Source organism: Tyto alba, unplaced genomic scaffold (assembly GCF_018691265.1).
Source record: "Tyto alba isolate M040663 unplaced genomic scaffold, T.alba_DEE_v4.0 Super-Scaffold_32, whole genome shotgun sequence".
Taxonomy (NCBI): Eukaryota; Metazoa; Chordata; class Aves; order Strigiformes; family Tytonidae; genus Tyto; species Tyto alba.
In genome coordinates this window covers 7,820,062-7,836,760 of record NW_024881307.1, presented here as the reverse complement: position 1 = coordinate 7,836,760, position 16,699 = coordinate 7,820,062, and the positions used below count along the sequence as shown (strand labels likewise).

General features: G+C 45.5%; 3 protein-coding genes across 5 annotated transcripts; 2 read left to right on the top strand and 1 right to left on the bottom strand.

The window, feature by feature from the left end:
• Positions 1 to 12: 12 nt before the first annotated feature.
• On the bottom strand, positions 13 to 3,554 carry PIH1D2 (PIH1 domain containing 2). The gene is made up of 5 exons (XM_042800579.1): positions 3,340 to 3,554; positions 3,128 to 3,251; positions 2,372 to 2,617; positions 1,563 to 1,828; positions 13 to 1,469 (listed from the first exon to the last, which is right to left on the bottom strand). The coding sequence occupies exons 1-5, from the start codon at positions 3,505 to 3,507 to the stop codon at positions 1,323 to 1,325; spliced, it is 951 nt and encodes a 316-aa protein (XP_042656513.1). The 5' UTR covers positions 3,508 to 3,554; the 3' UTR covers positions 13 to 1,322.
• NKAPD1 (NKAP domain containing 1) lies at positions 3,263 to 9,207 on the top strand. Of its 3 annotated transcripts, none has more exons than XM_042800580.1 (5): positions 3,263 to 3,363; positions 5,039 to 5,139; positions 6,246 to 6,401; positions 6,979 to 7,032; positions 7,831 to 9,207. In XM_042800580.1, the coding sequence occupies exons 2-5, from the start codon at positions 5,057 to 5,059 to the stop codon at positions 8,351 to 8,353; spliced, it is 816 nt and encodes a 271-aa protein (XP_042656514.1). In that variant the 5' UTR covers positions 3,263 to 3,363; positions 5,039 to 5,056; the 3' UTR covers positions 8,354 to 9,207. The 3 variants fall into 3 exon arrangements, with proteins under 3 accessions (XP_042656514.1, XP_032861438.1, XP_032861437.1); XM_033005546.2 differs by lacking the exon at positions 3,263 to 3,363 and adding an exon at positions 3,767 to 3,953; XM_033005547.2 differs by lacking the exons at positions 3,263 to 3,363; positions 6,246 to 6,401 and adding an exon at positions 3,761 to 3,953.
• A 738-nt stretch (positions 9,208 to 9,945) lies between these two features.
• Positions 9,946 to 16,221, top strand: SDHD (succinate dehydrogenase complex subunit D). The gene is made up of 4 exons (XM_042800582.1): positions 9,946 to 10,072; positions 10,157 to 10,261; positions 12,392 to 12,536; positions 15,553 to 16,221. Exons 1-4 carry the CDS (start codon positions 10,015 to 10,017, stop codon positions 15,716 to 15,718), a joined length of 474 nt encoding a protein of 157 aa, XP_042656516.1. The 5' UTR covers positions 9,946 to 10,014; the 3' UTR covers positions 15,719 to 16,221.
• The last annotated feature ends 478 nt before the right edge of the window (positions 16,222 to 16,699 follow it).

Below are 16,699 nucleotides of genomic sequence, written 5' to 3'. Positions count from 1 at the left end.
TCACAAACGTTCCAGAATAATACATGCTTTATTCCTATCACGCAGCAGTAAACTTTAACCTTCCGGGCTTCTTTGGTGCAGTTTTCACCAGACCCTCGAAATTCTGGCTACAGAGACCCTTCACTATCTTCCTGCAGTAAGAACACTAAATAGTTTATTTTATGGAATCGCTCTCTGAATGACTGTCAGACTCTGGAACACTTGCAACTAAAAAAATGCTATCCAGTGTGTGTGCTTGGAGTGTGGATAGTGATTTCTGGTACTGCTTGCGTCCTGCAACAGGCAAGCTCAGTCCATGCAGTAATAGAATTTCAGCTTGAACTTGCAACTGTAACGACTGAACTGTATTTCAACGCAGCCTTCCACGTTTCTTTGAAAGAAGGAAGGGGGAAAGCTAGGAGTTACTGTTCTTTTGTAAGCCTCTATTTTAAAGTTGCAGCTCAAAACCAAGTTGTCCGTTTCCATTTCTGATGAATATTGGTTTAGAAACATGGTTGTAGTGCAAATGTGTCACAGCAGCCGTAAGAATGACGTACTACCAAACCAATCATGAAGATCGCTTAAACTTTTGTCCCTTTCACAATCAATTCTAGTAATGCTTTGTAATCCATGAAGTTGTTTTGTATTACTTTGTATTTTGTGTATTTCTGTAAACTAATGCAGATAGTTTTTCTAGTTGAAGTGCTCCAAGATCAGTTTTGGTTGCTAGCTTTGCACTAAGCATTCCTGAGTTTTAGCATCTCTATCTGCTGTTTTGAATAGTATGGAATAGGTCTGTTGATTTATGGTCTCACTCAGAGATCACCAAACAGGTAAGAAGTGAGGTGAAGCACATTCAGTGACTGAAATTCCAGTTAAGATCAGCAGGGATTGTCCTCAATAGAAAGGCACCAGCATGCAGGGCCACTTGTAGAAATGTGTACGACACCTCTGCTGGTTGTTCCAGCATTAAATACATGTGAGAGCTGCTCTAACCACGTGAATCCAGTAATCAATTTATTTAGCAAAAAGACTTCACAACTGTTATTGCTGTGCCTTAAGGCAACGTAAATGATGTAGTAAAGCATGTATGCATTTATGGTTCTTTACTACAGCTGTTAACATACTCAGGTACTCCTTGAATATTTACAGTCTTTTACTTATTTTTTTCCCTAAGCTTGATGGTCCTAGTATTCCTCCAGATTTCCTTTTCTACATGCATCTTCTAAAGCCATCAGAGGTATTCACTGCTAAAGATTAGAAGGTCACTAAAGCAACTCGTCACCATCTAAAAGTTAAGATTCTCATTCTGGGCTTTTGTTTTGTTCTGGTATCTGTGATCCTTAAGGATCTGGTTTGGCAACTGGCAGTGTGATGAACAATACCCGTTTTCCTTTGTTAAATACTGCTGTAGCTGTTTCTTCATCCACCAATTCTGGCAGATCTAGTTGTAATTTGTATTTTTCAGGGACTTCAATGATTATGTCATCCTAAAACAAGAAAATTGACAAGTTGGCAGTGAGCATTTCTAGAAATTGGATACTAGACAGAAAACACAAGGCTATTTGTTTTACTATTCTTACCTTTGAAATTCTCAAATCACACTCAGAAACAGAGCTAACCTTAGGCAATTCAATTCTGAGTTCAATTTTGAGTGGTTTCTTGTTTGCATCCTTCACAGTGATCATTTCATAGACAGGGCTACTTAGCTTATCCGGCATTTCAGTACTGGTAATTTCCTCTATCAGACGCACTTTAGATTGTGTCACACTTTCTTCCTTCAGCAGCACAGGGACGTTGCTGCAGTCCTCAGCTTCCAGAGTGTGCACCAGCTGATCAAGTGTCAGTTCTTCCAAGAAAAAAAGTTTTTCACACCTGTCACTCAGTTACTAAGAACTGTAATGTTACGCCACTTGACAAATATATTGTGAAAGTTTTAACTGTAATTAATTGTAATCAGTGCTTTTGTCAGCTGAAGACTGTTACTGGCAGTTTCTCCTTCACCCATGATTTGGTTTTATTGCCAATGAGTTAAAAGGTGTTATTTTCAGACTACTAGTTACAGCAGCAACCATCTTTACTCAGGTTAGGGCAAAAAAAACTTAGCATCTCAAAGGATCAAACCCTAGGGGAGTTCCCATGTCTAGCGGATATAGCAAAAGGGGCATTTGTTGTTCCAGTGTCACTACAGTTTCTCGATTGTAAAACACCAGAGATGAATGCAGGTAGGCCAGCAGGGTGAAACTAATGTCTGGTATGAATACTACTGCCTTATTCTGAATACTTGGAGAAGTATTGGTTTATGCTTATGGCAAGGTTAGGGCTTAGAGAGTAAATTTGTTGGAGAATCTGATAGGTCCTCAAAGAAAAGTGACAGCAGACCTCTACATACCCTTCTTTGTGTTCTGACTGAGATGTGGAGCTGGCATCTGTCTTCCTTTCAGACGCTGTTGCATCATTTCCAGGCTTCCTTTCAATTGGAATGATTCAATGGTGTACAAGTATGAAAGAGTAAGGTTGCATCGTTCCTCAACGAATTTAAGCGTTAAGTGGATCAAGTGCTCCATTTTTTCTGGGTTTTCTTCTCCTCTCTGAAGCACATCTGGGTTATATGCAATATCTATAATGCTGTAAAGGTCTACACAAACAAGTTGTGTGTCAGAATTATTGCTATGGTACCGTGCGCTGGTGTTCTTTATAATCACTTGATTTAAAAGCAAAGGAAATTAACTTGTGGCTTCTGGGCAGAGAGCTAATTCTATCAAGTCTGGAGATGACCCCTCTCCATGTGTTGGTCTCTGTTGAAGTCTGTGTTCAAGGCTAAGCACGGCAGCACAAACCCAGTCAACATGAGTATATGCGGTCGAAGTGTCCTAGCGCTTAAGTACTTCTCAGGATTTATAGGCGCGCAATTTGTGTGTTTCTCCCGTTTTTTTTTTTCCAATAAGGAGGGCCTAATCTAGAGTCCCTCTTGAGATAGGCCTGCCGCACCCTCGCCTTGCCGCCCTCCCCTCCCCGAGCCAAGAGCCGGCCGCGGCACAGCACCACCCTCTGTCACCGCCAGAGAACGCGTGTGCGGACTGCCACGCAATGCACTACTGCAGGAAGAAATGCATCCGGGGCGAGGCGCGACGCTTTCGGGACGTACCTCCTTCGCCCGCTACTTCTTGCAGCGGCCCCGCGCTGACAGGCGTGGGGCCAGTGGGGCCCTCGGGCGCCGGGACCCTTTTCCAGCTGCAGACGTTGATAAACAGCGGCCCCCCGCCGACGCCCTGCAAGAGACCGAGCCGCGGCTGAGCCTCCCGCCCGCGCCGGCCCCGCAGCCGCGCTCAGCACCCGGTCGGGAGCCCGCGCACCCACCGCGGGGCGGGCACGCAGGCACAGGTGAGGCTCCGGCGGGGCGCAGAGCCGCTCGGCCTCGGCGCGCTGCCGCCGCAGGAGCCGGCGGTAGGCCTGGGGGTCGCTCTCCGCCATCTCGTCCAGCAGCGACCAGAGCTGCGCGGCCCGCGCCAGCGCCGCGCCCGCCATCGGCACCGCCGTCGCGTAGCAACAGCGACCGGAAGGGCCGCGCTCTGCGGGTCCGCCCGCCTTCCCCGTCCTCCCTCCCGCTGCCGCGAGTTCCGGCCCCGCGATCGCAACTCGCCGCCGGCCCCGCGGCGGGGCGGGCAGCTGCCCGCCTGTCCTCGAAGCCGCCGCCGGGCCGTTCCGCCCCCTGGTCGCCGCGGCTCGGCGCCCCGGCAGAAGGTGACAGGAGGGGGCACTTCGCGCGGCCGCTTCCGGTCGGGAGCCGAGAGCGGGCCCGGCCTCTCCCGTCCCTTCCTGTCCGCGGCAGCGCCCCGGTGAGCGGCCCCCGCCCCACCGGGCCCCCCGGGGCCGGCGTCCGCGGGGCCGCGTAGGGCGAGAGGATGTCCCGGGTGCCGGTGGGGAAGGTGCTGCTGCGGAACGTTATCCGGCACACGGGCGCGCACAACAAGGTATGGCCGGGGCCGGTGGCGGCTGGCGGCTTCGGCCGCCCCTCGTCCTCCCTCTCGGTGGTGGCTCTTCCGCCTGGCTCCGCTCCGCGCCCGCCTCTGCAGGCGGCTGTTGTCCGCCGGTCCCTGCGGAAACGCCCCGGGCTTCACCCGGGCGCTGCTGTGCGGCGAACGCGAGGCCCGGGAGCGGAGCGGGGCCCGAGCAGTGATCTGGCGGCGCGGAGGGTGGGTGTGTTCTCCGGAGAGGAGCGGAGAGGAGAGGAGCTTGCCGAGATCATCTGTGTGAACGTCGTTAGTCTCGCTTTCAGTTTTACCCTGCCTTTCTTGAGGTCTCAGCCTGGCGAGGGAACGCGTGTATGTTTACCTATAAACTTTGCTCCATGAAGAACGTATTCTCTCAGGACTTCCATGAGAATTATGGTCTGCCTTTTTAAAAGTAGCAAACCTTCCATTGGTTTTTTTTTTTTTTCACGTTGTAGTGTGTATGTACTCTTAATTGCATCAAAGAATTTGAACTTCTTCCTGATGTGCACAGGCAGTATTGTAGTGCAAGGTTAAGAACGTCTGCTGACTTTAGCAAACTATTTAATTTCATCCTGACGTAATTCAGCAGATCCAACTCATTTGTTTCACATGTTTATAAAATCACTCACAGTGTCCATAAACATAAATCTGCCAAACCACTCAGTATTTGCATGCTGTGTTTTTTCAGGCAGTAGCATAACTTCTCATTTTGCCTTGGTCCTTACAGATGATATTTATATACTGACTTCTCTAACAGTACGTATGTTTGGGATGGTAATGAATGACAAAGGAGGGTAAGCCAGAACAGCTGAGGTAACAAAATCAGGCAAACCCACCATTTCTGATGGTGGTATCCTTATGTGCTTTGTTAGGGTATTATCACCAAGTGGTTCTCTGTCTGTTTACTTCGGTTACAGCTACAAACAGTAGTCTGTTTCGGTATGGTAGGAAAGCTTGCTGTGAATTTTGTTAGCCGGGACTGTTGATCTAGGAGCTGATGTTACATGCTACATATCTGTAAAGTTTCCCTAATGTTACATTTGTTTGCCTTCTGTAACTTTCAGATTCAGGAAGAGACAGAAATGTGGAAAATAAGGGAGTGGGAGAAACAGACAGAAGAGACTTACTGGAAAAGGCAAAGCAGAATGTTGTCAGACACCTCCAGGTGGGTTTCAGATGCATGGAGGAGATAATTGTCTTAGTTACTCAGTTTCTGAACCCTTTTGTGTTATAATACTTAAAGAGTATTCTGTGATAGCTGTGTGTTTACAGTATATGAAGACGACAGATACATTTGTTTTCTCCTTAATGAGTCCCTGGAAAGAGGTCGGACCTGTGCTTAAGTCGGACCTTTTATCCCTTCATCTAGATGTATAGTCTTCAAAATACAACATGAAGTCAGGCCAGGCTCTCTGAAGCAATGAGAGTAGGAAGTGCTTGAGTAATATGTTAGAATGTCGTGAGAAAACTCTAATGTATTGCCATTTGGGTTATCAGGAAACAAAACTGTTAAGGTGTGGGGTCTTGCACTATTATAACACACCAGTACCGACTGCTGCTTGTGTAGTATCTTAAATCATTTTGACATGCCTGAGGATCTCAGGAGCTACATGAAAACGGGCTGGGGTTGGGGTTGGGGCCGGGGTGTGGGGGCTGTTACCACCAGGAAGATTTTTCAGAAGTCTGACTGTTGCAGGAAGTGGTTTTAGTATCTCAGTGGAGAACACCTTTCAGACTTATGTGATGTTGATGGCTGCTGCTTGGCTCAGAAAGTGTGATACTTCAAGTCAGAAACAAAACTAGAGCTACAAGCACGTGAGATCAGTCAAAACTGTTGGTGCTTTCTGGGGATTTGGTGCCTTAGTCCTGGTACCTGATCAAATTGCAGTTTTAGTCAATTCTGTTTCTGCTTTGCTGCTTTTACTGCCTGTTGTTAGTCAGCTCCTGCAGAGTATTCTAGAGGAAGAGAACTGCATTTGTTGTCATAGGCAAGATAACCCCTTCCTCTAATTTTACATCGTGAGCATCTCTGTCAAGAATTTTGCTGTGCACAGAGGGTCATAGTAAGTTTTGAAAATCAGTGTTAGCTACTGAACTGGTTTTGTGAGAGCTGTTAATGGTGACTGTCTGTTAAAATGATAGCTGGTCTTCTTGCATAGATGGACATCCAACACTTGCTGGATTTTTGCTCCTCTCGCTGGACTAACCCCTTGCTCAGAAAGTTTCTCCATCAGAGCTGACAGCTGAAGGACAACTGTTCTCTTTCTGCAGCAGTCGGATGCGCAGTGATGGCTTTGATGAGGATGGCCACAGGGCTGACTGGAAAACAAGGAACTCACAATTCCTTGACCTAGTTGAAGATGATCTCCTTAGGGCCCGATCCTGGAATAAAAAGCTGTATGAATGTGAAGCAAATATGCCAGACAGGTGTGTGGGGGAATTAATGTTCTGTGATTGTAACTGTAATTAAAACAACTTTTTTTTTTGGAGTCCTATACCAAAAAGTTAGTACATTTCTCCTTTCGGTACGTACTCCTGTAAAATGATGCTTGATCTCATTTTGAGAATGACTAAGTAACATGCATGAACTTTTGCAGTGTCACAGAATACCTAATTTGAGTTCACCTATAGAGTTTCTAAGTCACACTAAGCAGCAAAAGCTCAGTCCTGAGCATAGACGCTAAGTTTAGTATTTATTACTTTGCCCAGGGAACTGGAAAAATTTTGAGAAAGGCAAGCTAGTGCTCTCCAGAGTTATTTTAAGTAAATTTGAGTTGTGGTTTTCCCTATTTAGAAGTGGAAAAGACACTAAGAACATAAGATGTATTTAAATAGTACCAACCAAATCAGTGATGTTTCTTTCCCTCTTTGTTGGGAAGGTTCTGATAGCCCTTCTTCTTTGCTATCTAAACTCATGTTCATTCCGTGGCTCTGTCTTTTCAGAATTGTATTTTTTCCTTAAACACCTTGTCTGTTTCTAATAGATGGTTCTGCTTTCTTACAGATGGGGTCACAGTGGCTACAAAGAGTTGTACCCTGAAGAATTTGATACAGACAGGTAAGGCAAGCAGACTTAGTAATGTGTCCAGAACCTCACTTCTGTCAAGTTATGCAGGAATTTTGCAAACTGAGTTTTAAATTTTTAATACAGTTCAGCCTTGAATGTGAAGCAGCCCTGTTTAGTTACAGACACCCACTGAAAAAAATCTAGTCTGTTAATGTGGTTCTCCCTTGTCTGAGTCTTGGGAGGGAATTGCATCTTTTATGGTAATTAGCCAGCTTTAGCTTGAGTTATTAAAATGCTGTGAATCTGGAAGGTCTGTCTGGGCCAGCAGAGCCAGAATAGTAGGCTGAATCCAAATCAGCTCAGTATGCGCACTCTCAGATACCAGCTCCAGGTGGTTCTCTCCATTATAGCGTACCTCTATTTTCTGCTGCTTCTTCTTTGGAGAATATCAATTCTTGTAGTATCGTGGAGGCTTAACTGTAAAATAAGATCTTAGACAGAACTAATTATTTTTAAAGTACACCTAACAGAATCGTCATGTACAATATCTGTCAGGCTTACAGATTTGAAGTAACTTGCTATAACTTTTTATTACTCAGTGGCTTTCAGTACCCATTCTCCTGGGTTCTGACTTAGATACGTTAAACAGGGGTATCGGTAAGGTGTAGACCCAAGCTACTAATAAGAACTTGGAACAAAAATGCGGCTACCACATCTGTCAGGGCTTCTGCTTCCCTGTTCTAGTCAAATGAATCGATGGGCTTGCTTAAAACTTTGAGATGGAAAAGGCTCAACTGCTGTGTGCCTGCCTGTCTGCTTCCTTTTGGTCATCCTTTGTTCTTTTTACAGTGACAAGCCAGAAGGAGATGAGCAAAATGCTATCAATGGGAAGAAGAAATCTCATCTGGGAAAGCAAACTGCCCGTGAGTCGCACAAACGGAAAAAAACAAAGAAATCACAGAAGAAGAAGCAAAAAAAGCGATCACACAAAAAGCGGAAGAAAAAGAAAAAGGAACAAGGGCGAACATCATCAGATTCTTCCCGGGAGAGCGAGTGCTCAGAAGAGGAGACTTCAAGCACCCGGAAAGGGAAACACAAGCGCAAGAAAAAGACCAGGAAAGTGCCTGCCAGGGAACCTACCTCTTCTTCTGGGCAGGAAAGTGACTTTTCTCATGCAAGCAGCTCAACCACCAGCAGCTCTGAGGACAGTGAATCTGAGGAGAAAAAAGAGAAACGCCCCCCCAAAAAGAGAAAGAAACGTCACAATTCTGTGTCAGAGAGCCACAGTGAAGTACCAGAGAAGAGGAACAAGAGGAAGAACTGGAAAGTGGCTGCCGATGAAAAATCGGAGGATAGCTCAGATGAGGACTGATGAGTCTAGGCTGCAGCTCAAACAATAAGGTAGAGGACAGAGGCAGGTATTTAACTTTCAGCACTGCCCCACGGTACAACTTGTTTTAACACTGTGGTTTATATACATCCTGCCAGCCCACAGAGGGAGAAACTGAGCCTTGGCAGCCTGCAGTAGGTGCCCCCTTGCTTTTCATTGACTTGGTTCAGAAAACCAGGGGAGCAGTTGCCTGTCTCACAGGCTGGCTAGTCCTGCCAATTTCAGATTCTTTTTCTGTAACCAGGTTGACATCTGATGCACAAAAATGTTACAGGCTATCTGCTGGGGGAAAGCGGGCGTGTTTGCACCGTTTTTATTTAAAAAAAAAAAAAAAAAGTTTTAACAGATCGCTTTTGTGTTACCAAATCAATGACCAAGACTTGCAATAGGAGTGGGGAGAGACAAAAAGTCTGATAACAGAGGAAATGTCACTAGATTTAACCCTACGGTAGCTTTCTCTTCCCATCCTCCAATGAAAGCAGAGCTGTGTGGCAGCATGCACAGGGTCAACTGGACACAGAAGGGAGTGTGAGGGAATACTCTCATTCCAGCTGAAGGTGCGGTGACTCCTTCTGTAATGATGAAGAAAAGACACCAGTGCATTTGCCTGTTTTAGACTTCTGTCCGAATCCTGGCACGGGCTGGACATTGCGTCTACCTTTCCTTTATTCTCTCTAGAGGAATGCTGAAACCATTTGTGCTGACAGAAATGCCTTGGTGGGGGTTGTGTTCTGGCTCTGGTCTGCCCAGTGTATGACTGGAGAGATTGGTACCGGGCCGTTCTCCCAGCAGTTGAACAGCCAAGCCTTTTAACAAAATAAATAAATCCAGACATGTTTGATGCCTCTGTTCCTGTTTTGGACTAAAGCCCGGGGACAGAGCACAGGCCTGAGAAGTCTAGGTGGTCCTTGTGTTCTCCCTGTGCCACATGTTTCTGCCTGATCAGACCAGGTGGCTGGGGAGGGCTTGAAGGAGAGGAAGTAAGGGAGGCTGGAGTGGCGAGTAGCCATCAAGGAAACGCACTGCGTGGCACAATTGTTGTGTGTCAGTGATCAAGCAGAGCTCCAGCTTTAGTCTACACCTGAACAAGCACAAAACACTGTCAGTGCCTCTGGGTCCTCATTCCAAGACCTGCTCACTGTCCCTCTTTTCACTTCAGGTGAAAAGCCGTTCTCTGCACGCCCTTGTCTGCTGGCTAATGCTGAAGACTGGGAGAGCAGTCCTTGTAGATTCGGCTTGCTTTTGTCTTGCTCTTTTATCGCAGCCGCTTCCCTAGCCGCTGCTCAGTCGTGCCGTAACAACGCAACGGCCTTGCGTGCGTCGTAGGAAACGTTCGAGGTGTTTCCTTCGCTCGTACAGAGAGTTTCCGTTAGCAAACGTGCAGGTGAGGAGAGCCTGGATCCGCTGTCGCGCAGCTCAGCGCGGGCCCAAGCCGCGCTCCCGCAGCCCTGAGCAGTCTCTGCGCAGCCGCTGCTGGGCTGGGGGCGGCCCGGAGGCCTCGGGCGCGAACCGCCCCTGCCTCCCGCCGGCGGCGGCCCCGGCCCTGCCCGCAGCTCCGCGCCCGCCCCAGCCCGGAAGCGGAAGGGCTGCGGCGGCAGCGACTTCCGGCTCCGGTGCGCGGTGCCCTTGGGCGGCTGGGGACGATGCCGGGGTTGGTGTTGCTGCGGACGGGGCTGGCGCGGCCCCGCGGCGCCCAGGCGGGTGAGTGAGTGAGTGCCCGAGCGCCCGCCGGCCCCTCGCCCTGCCCTGCCCTGCCCTGACACCGCGTTCCCGTTCTCTCCGCAGCTCTCCTCGGGAGGACCCTTCTCCGCCGCCCCGCGGTCCTGGCGGCTGTCGCCGATCGGACCGCTCCGGCCCGCCGAAGCCACGGTCCCCCCCAGCAGGGCCACGGTACGTCCCGCGCCCCGGGGCAGCCCCCGCTGTGCGCGGCGGGGCGTGCGGGGGGCTGTGCGCGGCGGGTCCCCTCTGCCCCGCGGCCGACGCCGGGCACCGGGTTTGTCGGCCGGCGCCGAATCGTTATTCCCCCGTCCTTCAAACGGTTTCTCCAGCCCGGCCAAGCGGCGCGTCCTTCGTGTGCCCGTTGCACCCGCGTCTGGTCTGGGTGGCCGGTGTTTGGAGCCAGGTAGGAGGTTTTTAGACGGCCGGTGTGAGTAACCACGGGCAGAACAAATGGATGCCCGGCACGGTACTTTTTCTTGGGTTCGTGAGGTAGGGTTACCGGTATTACCAGAATGTGTTACCATCACCTTCGACGGTACTGTTTTCAGTTGATGGCACAAATCTTGATTTGCCCCAGGTCTGGCTTAAAACAAGGTGTACGTATGTGACTTTACACTGCTTGCCATTTGAAACTGGCATTTGCGACATGAGTATCGCGTGTGGGAGTGCTGCAAATCCTTAAATGGGAGATATTAACTGAATGTTAAGAAAGTAAATCACTGCGTATTAACAAACGTGGTGGTTTTTCAGAGTGTGGAAAAAGGGTTGAAAGATTTTCCTAAAAGAAAACAGAAGGGTTTAACGTTTCTTATGGTTCAGCAGCAGTAATAATATGAAAACACGACCATTGTGACTTCTTTCTTGAACAGCAGAGCTTCCGATTCATTGAGGTTAATCTGTGAAGTCTGATCTGCAGGCAGAGAGCGTTTCTTAGATTGTTTTTTCCTCTCTCCCTGTGGTAAGACTACACAGCAGTGATGAAAGCTAACCTTGCCAAGACCGAGTTCTGGTCTGTGAGTTGCACAAAGAAATATGAGAAATGTTGTGACTGGAGGTTAAGGATGCTTTGTAGCCACTACAAAGCAACTTAGAAGCAGAAGGGATGAAGAAAGGCTTGTAAAAGAAATTCGCTTAAACACAGCTAAGCCATTTCCTTCCTTTCTATTCTGGACCTCATATTAACAACTGACTTCATGCATGTGCTGTGAAGTGTTCTTGGCTGTGGCATTCTACAGGGACAGCTTATTAGTCTGCAGCCTAGGTCCCTTTTATGTTTTACTTCATGGCCCTTGCTTTCCTTATCTTGTCGCTTTTCTAAATTTCCTTCTCTGTGCAAAACCAAAGAAACTGCTTGTGTTTAGACAGATGCGTTTAGATGGATGGATAATATATGGGTGTTAGGTAAGCCCTCTGGGGGTATTGTGTTATAAAAGTAATTTTGGAGAATCAGTTCTTGATGTTTTTAGCCTGGGCTGATGCTGGCATCCTGGTTCAAAGTACCACTTACGATGTCAGGGTTTTGGTTTGCTCCAGAATCTTCTAGATGTTTGGGGGGGGGGTTGGGGTTCTTCCCCAATAGTATTTGCATGCTTCTAAAAAGTAACAGTTGGTTACAGAGCTCCCTAACTGGTATTTCTATTTCTAGAGTCATCTGTTACATGGTTTAAATTGTACCCAGCTGAGTATTAATGGAGGACTGAAATCCTTTGGCCTTCAGGCTACTTCTAGGCCATATATCACTGTGATGGTCCCAGAAGTTTTATCTGCTGTTTACAGTTAAAAAATAGTGGTTCCTGGCCAGACCTGTGCACAGAGTTATCATGATGTGCCATTCACTGGAACTTGTAGTTGTGTTCATCTGGATCTCAAAGCCATTTCTCAAAAGGTGGGAGTAGTAAATAGTATGTAAGTCAGGAAATTCACTAGACAAAAGGGCTTTGCCTTCAGAGACACTTCTTTCCTGTGATGGTTGACTTGGACCTTAATCCTGAGCTGCAAGACATACAAGTAGGACTGGTGTTTGTTTTGACTTTACCTATGGAGCTTCTACTCTTTTGTACTAAAAGCAGCTTCTCTTTCTTAGCAGCAGCAAAGTGAGGAGTATTTAAAATTAACCTTCCGAACATTGTAAAATAAACATTCTATAGCAGTAATTCAAAGGCATCTAGGTTTTGCTTGGATGAAAGCTTAGTAATTAGGTCAGACACGTTAATTGTGGTGCTGATCAGGATGAGGTATCTGTTTTTAAAGTTACAGCACTTCAAACGGGAACTTTGCACTGAAAAATACTTCTCCTTACAGGCAGTTCCAAGGCTGCATCTTTGCACTGGACAGGTGAGCGAGCTGTCAGTGTCCTCTTGCTGGGTCTCCTTCCTGCAGCCTACCTGTATCCTGGACCAGCCATGGACTATTCACTGGCTGCAGCCCTCACTCTCCATGGCCACTGGTAAGCACCATAGGTTCCTCAGGATTAAGAGTATAGTCTGATAGTGAGGGTGGCTCCAAGCCTTAGGTCTTAAATCTGTATATGACAGTAAGTCTACTGACTTATTTCCTGAGCTAGTATAAAACACCTGCAAAGAGATGCAGACAAAGTCCTTACTTTCCAAGTTCCAGGACAGTTGTGGTCTTTGACAAGATTAGTTGTTCCTTGGTCTTCCTTTGTCACACTGCTCTTTCAATCAGAAGGCAGGATATATATTACTATTAAGGAATCCATAAATACTCTCTAGTGTTGTTCTATACAGTATCTTATCTTAGGAGGACTTCCTTGCCACTGGCTGTGTAGAATCTTGGATGTTTTTATTTTGTAGAAGAATTAGTGTTACATGAACAGAGGGAACCAAAACAGGACAGATCTATATAAAAGCAACCTGTTCTTCTAAGGTTCTGTGCTGTGGGCTGGCTTTCTACATCTCAATGGTGATGAGATTCTGCATAGTGAAGAGTTCATAGCAAATATTCCACTAAAAAAAGCTGAGACCTTAATCATTATTTTCTTGATTCCTGGGAAATGGATGCCTGCTTATGTTCTTCTTATGTGTAGTTCTGCTATGATCTTTAATGTGAGTAAGGCTAGACAAGTCTAGTTAGGAGTGGATCCAGCTGCATAGTTGGCCTAACTGGCAGCGTTTACATTCCTGAGGCGATACAGGTCTGTAGTTCCTTGTCACAGATTTACAGCAGATAAGCACCTTCATGGTACTTCGGGATGCCAGTTTTTCTTAAATCTCAGTTTTGCCCTTACGACGTTTTACCAGGGATTCTTGCACTTTCCTCACTGTGACTGGGAGCTTCTTCCCAAAGCCCTCAAATCTAGTACGGAATCAATCTGAAATGTGGCTACCCTTGGACATATTTGGCAGAGTTCTTTCAAATATAAAATATGTAAAGTTAAGCTTGCCTGCCTTTGGAGCATTTCTTCACTTGTTTGATAGGTGGGTCTTGGTGACATGCTGGATATCAACATGTGGGGAAATTCCAGACAATAGAACAGTTTGTTACAGGTTGATGTGTTGAAATCGGTTCTCTGGATGACATTTTGTGTCAATGCATGCACATGTTTTTAATGAACGTCTCTTGTTGGCAAAAGTGTCGGGGATTGTTTGTACTAGAAACCCCTTTTCCATAAACAGCATGGGGACTTCCTCAGTGTGAAAAATGTCTTTCTGCTTGTGTGCAGCTTTGCTGGTAACTTTCATCAGAGTGATTTCCTCCCCCACTTGTGTGGGTTCTTAGTTCTCTTTTTAAGCTGGAAAGTTTCTCCAGTATTAAACTCTTACCTTGCGATACATTGTCTTAAAAACATAAAGGTGTTCCTATGTAGGAAAATTTGCTGCTTGTAATTTCATAGGTATTGAGTGCTAGAATATTTTTAAAAGAAAAAAGTTAATTTACTTGCTGTAAACATTGTTTCCCATAATAGATAGGTACGCCCTCTAGTAGCTGTTCAGAAACTGCAAAGGAGTATCGCGTGTATTTTCAAGGGGTTTTCTTTCACCTTTTTCTGTGTTTTTCCTTAGGAAATCTTGTCCTAAAATAAGTTGGAAATAGTGTTTCAGATATTTAGGTGGTTATCAGCCCCAAACACTAACCTATCAATAGACTTACTCGGGATAACTGAAGCCATGTTTGTCTTGTACTGTTTTTGCTGGCATGTAATAAAGATTTCTTTGCCCAGTGAAGCTGCCATGTTGTGAGCTAGACTGTGTGTCTACCATACATCAGCTGTTTATCACTTACTTCCATGTTCTCAGGATTACCGGTCTTTTCCCATAATGGCCTTCTCTGAATTAATTAGTATGCTGTAAAGTCACACACCAGTTTTTCTGAGAAGCTTTAGCATGGCTCAGTCTTACTGTGCCATGCAAAGAAAAGGTCTTATGAAAATGCCTTGAGCAACACTACAGTTGAAGGGCAGCCTATGAATCCCAAGTTGAGTATGCCTTATTTATCTGCACTTTGGAAGGCTCAGAGTATGGGTAAGTGCTGCTTGTACTCCTGACCTTATTCTGCTGTCCAGTTACAAACAATAGCTGTAATAGTTTGAAAGTAGTTGCTTTTCAGACTGCTTCCACCTTCTGCTTCTCTTCTGTGTATCCAGGGGTTCCTTGCACTTCTTTTGACATCTTTATGGTATTAGAACCCCATCTAAGTGAAACTGAGTCGCGTTCAGTTGCAGTGGCATCCACTGCAGGAGTTCGAACCTTTCTAGGGCACTAGTGTGTCTTAAATTTATAGGACACAGGTCCTTCAGCTTCAGGTTAGACCAAGGGAAAATCCTAGGAAGAAAATTGTTGCATTAAATATGGTTCTCTTTTTTTTGTTGACATCTGTCATTGCAGAAAGCAAATATAATTGTACTGCTGGGAGAACTACCACATTAGTTTAACAGCATCCTCGGTCTTCCTGCTACTGGATAGTTCAAATCTGGACAAGAGTTCACTTCCAGTCTGACTGATGTAGGAAAAAAAACAGAGTATGCAAATTTTTTGGTTGCCACTATTTTCTAATCTAAATACACGTCCTGGAGTCTTCTGTACATTTTTGACAATGTCTGGTCCTAGACCTGCACCTTGCTGTTCAAATAAGAAGGGTATTTCCTTTGGTTTTTCTTCAGTCCTTGGAAGTCAGATAAGCTGCTAGCTGTTTCTTGAACACATATTCTACAGATTCTATTGTCTGAAAGAGCTGTGCTCAACACCTTATTTCCTCAGTACCATTAAGAAAACTCTGAGCCAATAGGTGTATTTTTTAATAGAGTATGTGGAATGTTGTTTTGTTTTTTTAAATAAATGCATCTTCTTTTTGGGTGGGGACATTCTTTAGGAAAGGTTGATGATAGCAGGTGAAAAAAGTTACGTGTTTGAGCCATCTTACTAGAATGCTTACGTGAAGTGGGTCAATTTCAGTGAGGAATGCTCTTTCCTGATTTCAACTTTTTTCTCCCTCTTATTCTGTAGGGGTCTTGGACAGGTAATAACTGACTATGTCCATGGAGATACACCCATTAAACTGGCCAATACAGGTCTGTACGTACTGTCAGCCGTTACCTTCGCTGGCCTCTGCTACTTTAACTATTACGATGTTGGTATCTGCAAGGCTGTTGCCATGCTGTGGAGCCTCTAAGATGCGACCGAGCCCCTGACAAACATGATTGTTCACTGCTGCCTCTGCTTCATCATATTTTTACCAACGTTTAATGCGAAACAAATTAATAACCAAGGGTCCATAGTATGTATGTACTGCAGCAAGTTCAGAGCTAGTCTTTTAGAAATAAATCTCCAACAACAGTAGAAATGTTAACGAAATAGATTTTAAGTGGATAATGTCCAGGTGAGAGTGAGTTGATTTAAGCTGCACTGTAAATTGGGAGGAATTAATTACACCAATGACAGACGTACATAGCTGAAGGTAACTTTCCTTGTAATGGCAGCTTTAATGAGTGATTTTTCTAAAAAACCTGTTGTTTGGATTCCTGTTTTGTAAAACAAACTGGACTTGCAGAAAATTCAGCTGTTATTTCTGACATCACAGCTGTATGTAAGGCATACCCTGTAACTCTGTGGACCCTGAGAGTTATGTAGAAAAGGGAAGTTTTCTTAATCCGTACAATAAAGAATTTACAGAAATTTTGTGTCTGTGCTTCTGAATGATTTTTACTACTTTTTGGTTACTTAAAATGCTTTCTCTCCGGATAGGTTGTTGAAATCAAGTTCAACTACTAATTCATGCCGCTGTGTTACTGTTAATACTGTTACTATGTGTTATTTCATTTAGATGTTATAAAACAAAAAATGTTTTTATGAATATGTATTGTCCTTAATACTTAAAGAGGTGATGTAGAGTTGACTTGACAAGAGTAATGTCCACTAGAAAATGCAGCAATAATTTACTTAGAAGAAAAAAGACTTTTTCAGATTAATTTTAGGAGCTATGAATAGCATATGGCTTTCATAGTTTCCCTGGAATGTGTATGTTCATCTGCAGCATTTTTGGGGAGTTTGTTTTTTAAATTAACACTGGTACACATTTTCCTCTGTGACTGAAAAGACGGGAAACAGACCCTTTGTGTCATAGCTTGATGTGAGACTGAGGCAACATTCTTTT

Bases quoted from the DNA above. Each gene is read 5' to 3' on its own strand.
- PIH1D2 (XM_042800579.1), bottom strand. From the start codon at position 3,507: ATGGCGGGCGCGGCGCTGGCGCGGGCCGCGCAGCTCTGGTCGCTGCTG. The intron at 2,618-3,127 runs GTACGTCCCGAA...TTGTTTGTGTAG, and splicing joins AGAAGTAGCGGGCGAAGGAG to ACCTTTACAGCATTATAGAT. The intron at 1,829-2,371 runs GTATGTAGAGGT...TTTTCTTGGAAG, and splicing joins CAGTCAGAACACAAAGAAGG to AACTGACACTTGATCAGCTG.
- NKAPD1 (XM_033005546.2), top strand. From the start codon at position 3,885: ATGTCCCGGGTGCCGGTGGGGAAGGTGCTGCTGCGGAACGTTATCCGG. The intron at 3,954-5,038 runs GTATGGCCGGGG...TGTAACTTTCAG, and splicing joins ACACGGGCGCGCACAACAAG to ATTCAGGAAGAGACAGAAAT. The intron at 7,033-7,830 runs GTAAGGCAAGCA...TTCTTTTTACAG, and splicing joins GAAGAATTTGATACAGACAG to TGACAAGCCAGAAGGAGATG.
- SDHD (XM_042800582.1), top strand. From the start codon at position 10,015: ATGCCGGGGTTGGTGTTGCTGCGGACGGGGCTGGCGCGGCCCCGCGGC. The intron at 10,073-10,156 runs GTGAGTGAGTGA...TTCTCTCCGCAG, and splicing joins GCCCCGCGGCGCCCAGGCGG to CTCTCCTCGGGAGGACCCTT. The intron at 10,262-12,391 runs GTACGTCCCGCG...TTCTCCTTACAG, and splicing joins TCCCCCCCAGCAGGGCCACG to GCAGTTCCAAGGCTGCATCT.